The sequence below is a fragment of the Rhinopithecus bieti genome, unplaced genomic scaffold, assembly GCF_001698545.2.
Source record: "Rhinopithecus bieti isolate Rb0 unplaced genomic scaffold, ASM169854v2 scaffold_73501, whole genome shotgun sequence".
Lineage (NCBI taxonomy): Eukaryota > Metazoa > Chordata > Mammalia > Primates > Cercopithecidae > Rhinopithecus > Rhinopithecus bieti.
This window is the reverse complement of record NW_016827557.1, coordinates 35,313-44,076: the sequence shown is the minus strand read 5'-3', so window position 1 is coordinate 44,076 and position 8,764 is coordinate 35,313. Positions and strand designations below refer to the sequence as shown.

Genomic DNA, 8,764 nt, shown 5'->3' with positions numbered 1-8,764 from the left:
AAAAAAAAAAAAAAAAAAAAAAAAAAATCTCCCTTCCATTCCTGCCTCCCGGCACCACAAGTGTTCAGAATTCCCAGAGCAGTCAGCATTCCTAGAGAGTGCTCACGGACATAGGCAACATACATGGTTTTGTGTTACCCTCTTTTATCGTTACCCAAATAGTCACACACTCTTGCCCCCGTTCTTCCCTCTACCCTTTTCTCTCAGTGCCTGGAGGGATAGGTCTTGGAGATTGTTCTGTCCACCTTATTCCCCTTCATAGCTGCACAGCATTCTAGTTATAGATGTTTCATAATTTGTAATCCAGTCCCCACGGCTGATAAGGCAATCTGCCCCCAGTGTTGGCCATAACACACATTGTCTATCCCAAATATCTTCGTCCGCGCATGTCCGTGTACATGGGTGTGTATCTGTGGGAGAAATTCGTAGGTATGGAAAGTTGGGGTCAAGAAAGTCCGTTCACAGCATTGACGCTAGTGCCAATCTCCCCTCCAAAGTGGCTGCGCCAGCTTCACCCCAGCAGCCATGCGGAGTGTGCCTTCCACAAGGTGTCTAACCTACTAGATGACCTTTGCTTATCTGAGAAGTGAAAGTGCAATCTCCTATTTAGTTTGTACTTTTATTAGGTGTGAGGGCAGAAGGCACAATGTTTGCAATTCTGGCTTGGATTTAGCCCGTTGGAGGCACCGGCCCTCTGCTGGTTGGGCTCCCAGAAGGGTGGGATCGAAATCCCGGTGTGTGGGCCGCGTCACCGGGTCCCAGCAGTTCCCTTACCTAGCCCGGGCAGCGCGCAGCAACCCGCGCTTCCTCACGTGGCCGCTGGAGGGCACCAGCGCCCACCGAAACGCACCGGGAAGGCGCTCGGGGTCCCGGAGCGCGCCAGGGGACCCTCCACCCTCCTCCCTGCCCAGGGTCCTGGCCCACCCGAGCGGCGCGGCCCACGGCCCGGTTCCTCGCTCACTCCTCCGCCCTCGCTGGGTGGGTGACCCCCACGTCCTGCACATTCAGACCCCAGGCTTTCCGGGGACTCGGCCGTCGTGGTCCGCCCCCGAGCTGGAGGGGCGTGGCGGAGCGGGCAGGGCCCCTCCGAGCCCACCTGTCCCTCTCTCGGCCACTCCAGCACTCGCCCAGAAAAGGCTCTGGGGCTTCCCTGAGAGCGGCTAGTCACTGGGTGCGGGTCACTTTTGGGACAGCCCGTAAGCGCCTCCTACCTTTGTGCTGGCCAGAGGGTCCTTGTTCACAAAGGCCTGGACAAACTCTTCCGGCCCGATGTACCGCAGCCGCTCCTGCAGGGAAGGGGAAGAGTGGGTACAAGAGGGAAGGTATGGGGAGGGGGTGTCGACTGGGGGTCCTGCCGTGGTGCCCCAGCCCCTAGTCCTCCACATTGGGGCTTGGAGACCCTGTTTCAGGTTGCCACAGAGCTCCGCGCCTTCCCTGGAGGAGGCAGCCCCTCCTTTCCCGGTTCCTGGGGGTAGGGAGCAATGCCACGGGGCGTGAGCCCAGGGAAACTAGACTCCACACTAGGTAACTAAAGAGACCTACTTCCTCTGCGGGGCGGGGCGGGGGCGAGTGCTGGTGGTCAGGAGCTTGACATCTGGGCCAGAATCAAACCCTGGCTCTGTTCCTTCTGCTGTGTGACGTTGGCAAGTCGCTTCACCTTTCTGGGCCTTAGTTTCCTCTGTGTACAGGGCCTGCCTGGCCAGGTGATGGAGACATGAGCGAGCGCATGGGCGTGCGCTGGAAAAGTGCCTGGAGGGCAGGGAGGGCTCCATCAACCCTCCGTCTCAAAGGGAAGAACCCGCCCCGGCCTCCCTCTCCCTGGGATGGGCCCTTGGCCTCTGCATCCACAAGGAGCCCAGTGCGTGCTGGAGGCTAGGCCAGGGCCCTCCTTCACAAGCTTGTGGGGCTGCTCTGGGAAGCCAGGGAGGGCACAGTGTATCTGTGTGGGTCCTGCTGAATCTGGGGTGAGGAAGGTGGCTTGGGCCGGCTCACCAGTTCCACGTGGGTCAGCTGCTGGGCCAGTGTGTAGGGGTCGCTGCAGACACCAAGGAGCTCCCTGTGGATGGAGGCTGGCGGCTTGGTCCTGTAGGAGATGGGCTTGTCGGCACTCACCAGACCTTCCGGCCCCTGGCGCAGAGCCGCCAGCTTCTGGTGAAGAGCCTGTAGGAGCTGATGCATCCTCTTCCGGTATGCCTGGTGGGTGGAAAGAGGGGCGCTCAGGCCTGAACACCCATCTCTGCATCTCTAACACTGGAGCCAGGCAGCCTCCTGGGCTCCAAAAGGAGGGTCTTTTCCTCAGGGTCTCCGGAGAAAAGGCCAGGTACCAGCACAGGGACCTGCCCCTACCCTGAAACAGGACCCAATCCTGGCCAGGTTGGGGCCACCTGGCAAGGGATCTGGGGTGAAGGTTGCAGGGCTTCCCATCTGTGGGTGGGAGCCAAGAGGAGCACATGTCAGGGAGGGTGACGGGGGCTGGGGGCAGCTGTCTGGGGCAGTGGGGCAGAGTGGGGTGGGCACAGTCAGGAAGCCAGAGAAAGGGAGAGAGGAGGGAGATGTGGCATGGGCCCTGCTCTGGGCAGACGACTGGCATTTGGCTTGGCTTTAATGGGGCCTCTGTTATCTCCCAGGTCCAGCTCGGCCTTCCCTGACCAGCTGTGCTGTCCTGGCCTCTGCTCCCAGCAGTATTCGTCCAGGTCACCCTGTGCGACTTGTTTTATAGGACCACTGTCAAGACAGTTGTGTTCATTTCCTCCCACACTAGAATAACAGCTCCACAGGGCTGCAAGGTCTGTGCTGCCGCCTCTGTGATGTGAGAGAATAGCCCTGCTCTGGGCACACAGTGCGTGCAAAGTAGTGCTCACCACCACCAGCCAGCCCAGACGCATGGGCTCTCGCTTCGGGCCACATCATGGGCTGGGTACAGGGATGAAAGGCCATGGCCACCCTCGAGGGGCACCTCCTCTGCCACCATCGAGAAAAACCAAATCATTTTCCCTCAGAAACCCCTATTTCCAAGGAAGTGCCATCAGACTGGCTGGGTTTGTTAAGGGAGACGTCCTCACGTCCTCACGGGTTTTGGTCTAACTCACAGAGTGAGATGAACTCCCCTGCAGCCAGGAGCTGGCCCGGGCACTGGCAGAGGCAGTGGTGGGAGCTGAAGCCTGGTCCCCAGCGATGGCGAGCATTGACTGGACAGGCTGCGTGCTCCCAGAGGCCTCGGGAAATAACAAGGGGCGGGCAGTCGGTATCAGTAACGAGGGGTGGGTGGTCAGTATCAATAAGGAGGGGTGGGCGGTCGGTATCAGTAACGAGGGGTGGGCGGTCGGTATCATCAGGTCACTTCTGAGATTGCAGGGAGTGTTTCTTCACGCAATTTTGAGACACACAGAGCCTGCTGTGAGCGGTGGGTAGGTGTGGTGACTGCATGCTGGCTGTGAGGGTCTGGGGGCTCCAAATGCTCTGGGGAGCCTCAGACAGGGTGCTGGGGTGCTGCTGCTGTCTGAGGACTGCTGGAGCCCTGTGCTCTGGTGGCAGGGTTGGTAGTCATCTGGCACTCCTATGGCAGTGCTTCTCTGTGGAGTGGCCACAGGCCGCTGTGGCAGAGCCTCAGATGAGAGGAATGGGACAGGAGGTGGCTTAACCCTAAGCCTAACTCTCAGAGCACAGGGGCCAGGTGCAGACGGCGCCCACTAGTTAGCTGGGCAGTGAGTGGGGAAGCTGAGGTCCGACTCTTCTATCTGCTGGCCATGGAAGGAACGACCCTTCTCAGGAAGGCTGTGTCCAAAACTGGTCAGCACACTGCCTCCCAGGGCTTCATCTGAGTGCTGGGAAGATGAGGCGTGGGGCACAGCCACTGCCAGTCCTGGGGGGCACGGCCAGTCCCCCGTGGGCCCTGGCCCTTCCACTGACCTCCTGTCCCTCTCCCAGGCACAGCCGGAGTCCCACAAGTGGCTACACCTGTTTCATTGCCTCACCTCCCGCTCACTCCTGGATCACTTCACCTGGCAGCCACTCCATCAGTCAATTCACTGGGCCCTCCTGTCACCGAAGCCAGTGGCCATTTCTCAGGCTGCGTCTTCCTTGGCCGCCTCCACCTCAGCCTCCTGGTTGCTCCTGCCTTGGGCTGTCTGCAGGCTTGCCTGTGTTCACCATCGTGAGATGCTGGGCTTTGGGGTTCTTCCTGCTCGGTCTAGGCCGCTCTTCTCTTACTTAGCTCCTGGCTATTCTGGTTCACACCCGCAGTCTCCCTCTGATCTCCAGAGTCATATGGGTGGCAGTCCCTCAGATGGCCCATGGTCCTCTGCCCAGCACAGCAAATGGAGGTCAGCTCTCCTTGTCCAAAGCTGGTATTCTTGGTGTTAGTGGACAGCGTGTCAGCCACCACACAGGCTTGGTGCCATCCTCGACCCCACCCTCTCCCTCATTCCCCTCTAGGCCGTCACCACCCTTCTCTATTTCATTTTCTTCTATTTCTGTGCATCCCACCACTGTCTCCGGAGGCCAGGTCACTGCCATCTCTCTGGCTGCCCTGGCCTCCTTAATGCCCCCAGTGCATCCACGCCAGCTTCTCTCCACTCTGCAGGCAGAGTGGTCTGTTCAAAATGCAAATCTGATCGCTGCCTCCCTCTCCGTGAAAATGCCTCCATGGCTTGTGCAAAGACAGGAGCCCTGGCGTGACTCTGAGGCCCTGAGGCCAGCTCTGGCCAGGCTTGGTGGCATCTATGCGTCCTTGCTCCCCCTCTGTGCTCTGGACACAGGTCACTCCTCCACCCCTTTGAATCCTTCCCACTCTCCCCATGTCCCCAGCAGGATCTGGACAGCTTTCTCCCTTCTGGCATGTTCTCATCCACTGGACCGAAGCTCAAGTGCTGCTTCTCCAGACCGGCCACTGGCATTCAGTGCTGTGAACTCTTCTGCCACACCACTTCAGAGCTGTTGGGGAAATGATTCTGTTCACGTGTACCTTCTCTCCCTGGACCACAGGCTCCACGCAGCCAACCGCCGGCCGCCCTGTGTTCATGAAGGGCCATAGCTGGCTCACAGGAGGTGTCCACGAGCGTCTGCTGAATGCGTGGATAAACTGTGTGTGCACCTGCTGTCAGACACTCTCTCCAGCAGGGTGTCAGGGTGGACTGCAGGCTCGTGCCAAAATCAAGGCTGCAGGGTGTCTGTGCCTACCGCTTGATAGGGCCACGAGATTGCCTTGTTTTTTAAAAACGCAGATTTTTGTTACTGCTGAATGAACCAATATTCATTCCAAATAATCATCCCTTCCTGCTTGCTAATTTATTTCAATTTTTCCAGTGATGTTAGGTTCTAGCTTATGTTTGTTCTTTCCTGACTCTTCTACGCCCCCTCGGAATGTGGGGATGCTATCTGCCCTCCTCCTTGGCCTCTTCTCATTTTCTGATTTCCACACACTCGTGGATCGGGGCTCGGAGATCTCCCCGGTAGACATGGCAGGGCCAGAGACCTGAACCACCGAGCATGTCAAGGTGTTCCCTCGTCACTACGGTGGGTCCATGTTTACGGAGCACCAGGCTGTGCTGGGGTGGAACAGCACTTCGCCCCTCCAGCCTCGGGCTGAAGCCCTCTGAAGCCCTCCCTCCCCACTGATCACAGCTGGAAGCCTGCCCGGGAGGCTGGGAGCTCTGCAGTCGCGTTTCCTTCTACTTCCACAAGCCATCTGCTGCATGCATACAGCTGGGTGTGAATGCAGAGTCGTCCGAGGGTGGCCTGGGTGGCGGCCACGGCTCTCCAGGTGCCTCCAAGCTCTCTTGGACTGGGTATTTCACAGCTGGAACCCCTGTCCCTGACCAGATGAGCACTGGCCTCTGTTCTCTGAAATTCTTGGAGACTCCCTCCTGAGCCAGCCTAGGGCCCATGTCCTCCTGGCTATTAAATAACAGGCAGAGGTGGCAGAAAGCTGACGCGGGAGCTCATGAGGCTCCTGGGGGTCTGCTCCCTCCGTCGGTTTGTTCTCTGTGTCAGTTTTCTGCCACCTGTGCCACAGAGGGAGCCTCAGAGGGCGGTGGTCAGTTCAGCAGACAGTCCGTTTGGGTGAGTTAGAAAGCAAGACCAGGCCGGGCGCCGTGGCTCCTGCCTGTAATCCCAGCAGGCCAGGCGCGGGGGCTCATGCCTGTCATCCCAGCACTTTGGGAGGTCGAGGCAGGCAGATCACGAGGTCAGGAGTTTGAGACAAGCCTGACCAACATAGTGAAACCCCGTTTCTACTAAAAATACAAAAATTAGCTGTGCGTGGTGGTGCACGCCTGTAATCCCAGCTACTGAGAAGGCTAAGGCAGGAGAATCACTTGAACCCGGGAGGTGGAGCTTGCAGTGAGCCAAATCACACCACTGCACTCCAGCCTGGGTGACAGAGTGAGACTCCGTCTCAAAAAAAATAAAATAAAAAGCAAGACCAGCCCAGGAGAGGGGCTGCCTGTTGAGTCGGCCTCCTCTGTGGCTGGCCCAATGGGTATGGCCAGAGCACTGGGGTCTTCCCTGGCTCCCCGAGCCTCCTTCAGCCTCAGCACTGGCCTCCCTGAGCTCTAACTACTGCATCCAACCTACTGGGAGCCCCACAAAGGCTGGGCTGGCCATGACACTTCCTCTGGGTCCCCTGCCCAGCACAGGGTGGCCCGATGCTGGGAAGGCTTCCCGGGAATCCCCAGAACCATGGTCATGGAGAATGGCCTCCTCAGTCCCTCTCCAGTGCTGCTCCAGCTGCCGAGAGCCGGTGTGGAACACGGTGACGACATGGGAGCAGGCGGGGGAAAGAGGAAGTTGCCACCTTTCACGGTCACTCTGATGGGGGAAGCCGCAGCAGAGGAGCCAGAAGGAGCCCACTGCTGTCTCCTCTGCAGCCCCGAGCTCTGCTGTTCTCTCACAGCCCTGTGAGGGAGGAATGATCACCCTCCCTTTTACAGAAAGACACTTACGGCCCAGAGAGATTAAGCAACTTGCCCAAAGACACACAGCTCTGAAAAGACCTGTGCTCACCTCATTATCTTGTGCACATCACTTTCTATCATTTTATTCCACCCTTGTGTGATAAATCTTTCAAAAAGATAATGCTGAAATATTCTGGAAGCAAAGCCTATGTCTGTGGTTTGCTTACAGCTAACTTGTGGGAAAGCAAAATGTGTGAGGGGATAGGACAAACCAGTTCGGCAAAATATTACTGTTGGAGTTGGGTGATGAGGACAGAGGAGTGCACGGTAACCGTTCTTCACTTTTGTATGTTTGAAATGTTTCACAATGAAAGTTCTGTAAAACTTAAGAAACGCCGGGCGCGGTGGCTCAAGCCTGTAATCCCAGCACTCTGGGAGGCCCAGACGGGCGGATCATGAGGTCAGGAGATCGAGACCATCCTGGCTAACACGGTGAAACCCTGTCTCTACTAAAATACAAAAAACTAGCCGGGCGAGGTGGCGGGCGCCTGTAGTCCCAGCTACTCGGGGGGCTGAGGCAGGAGAATGGTGTAAACCCGAGAGGCGGAGCTTGCAGTGAGCTGAGATCGGGCCACTGCACTCCAGCCTGGGAGACAGAGCCAGACTCCGTCTCAAAAAAAAAAAAAAAAAAAACTTAAGAAACAATGCTCCTATGCCTGATTTGGGAACCATCTGTTCTCCTCACAGCCCTCGTCTACTGAGTGCTGAAGCAAGCGTGCACCTGACCTCAGGGACTCCTCGCTGCAAAGCTGCGCGGTAGGAACAGGTGTTCTCCTGTTTTACCAATAAGGAAACTGGCTCAGAGAGGGAAAGCTCCTTGCCCGAGGTCACGCAGCTGTGGTTTCCGAGTCTGAATCTGGGTGGGCTCAGGCTGGGTCCCAGGCCCTGCCTCATCAGTCTGGTCCAGGGCTCTTCCATCCCAAACCATTCTGCGCCAGGAAGGGAACAACCCACAGTCCACAGCAGCGCCCAGTGAGGAGAGGCAGTGCCCAGAGAAGGTCCTCTTCGGGGTGCATGCTTTTTTGTGGAAGGGCAACTCGAGGTCACCAGAGACATGGGGAAGCACCCCTAGCTGGGGCCTGGGTTGGGACTGGGGAACTCCTATTCCAGTCCATGCTACGCAGCCTGGTGACAGACCTGTGGGTTGTCCAGGTGGACAGGAGCTACTGGTTTCCTGAGGCTTACCCCCAGCCCCACCACCGAAACATGGCTCCAACATCAGGCAGGTCAAATCTGCCTGGTCATATGACAGACCTCACTGCTGACACTTGGGGGTCAAAGGGAACAAAGCAGGAGACTGGGGTCTCACCGCCTGCATATCATCCACCCAGCACCCACCATCCCCACACTCACCTCTTCTCCAGCCACATGCTACCACCCACCTCTCCTTTTATACAGTGACCCACCCCAGATCCATCAATTCACTCCTCTCCCCTTCCTTCCTTCTAACATCTGCCCACTCACTCATTTACTGCCCACTCACACATCCACTCGCCTACGCATCCATCCACCATTCACTTTCACTCATCCATCCCCATCCACCTGTCCCCTTCTCTTCACCCAGCTGCTATCCCCCACCTCTCTTTTATAGTGGCCCCCAACCCCCCAACAGAACCATCAATTCACTCATCTACCCTTGCTCCCTCCTTTCTAACATTCACCCCCTCAACACCCTACCTTCCCCTCCATCTATTCACCCATCCACCCACCCACCTTCCCCTCCATCTATTCACCCATCCACACCCACACCCACCTACCTTCCTCTCCATCTATTCACCCCTCCCCCCCCCCACCCCTCCACCCTCCCCTCC

General features: G+C 57.7%; 1 protein-coding gene across 2 annotated transcripts in view; it reads right to left on the bottom strand.

Moving 5' to 3' along the window:
- The window catches only part of RASGEF1C (RasGEF domain family member 1C), a 58,097-nt gene that overhangs the window by 27,924 nt on the left and 21,409 nt on the right, over positions 1 to 8,764 (bottom strand). For both annotated transcript variants that reach the window (XM_017863973.1, XM_017863974.1), the window contains exons 5-6: positions 1,993 to 2,193; positions 1,212 to 1,286 (exon numbers count right to left, since the gene is read on the bottom strand). In XM_017863973.1, coding sequence (XP_017719462.1) covers positions 1,212 to 1,286; positions 1,993 to 2,193 — 276 coding nt within the window. The remainder of the gene's footprint in view (positions 1 to 1,211; positions 1,287 to 1,992; positions 2,194 to 8,764) is intronic.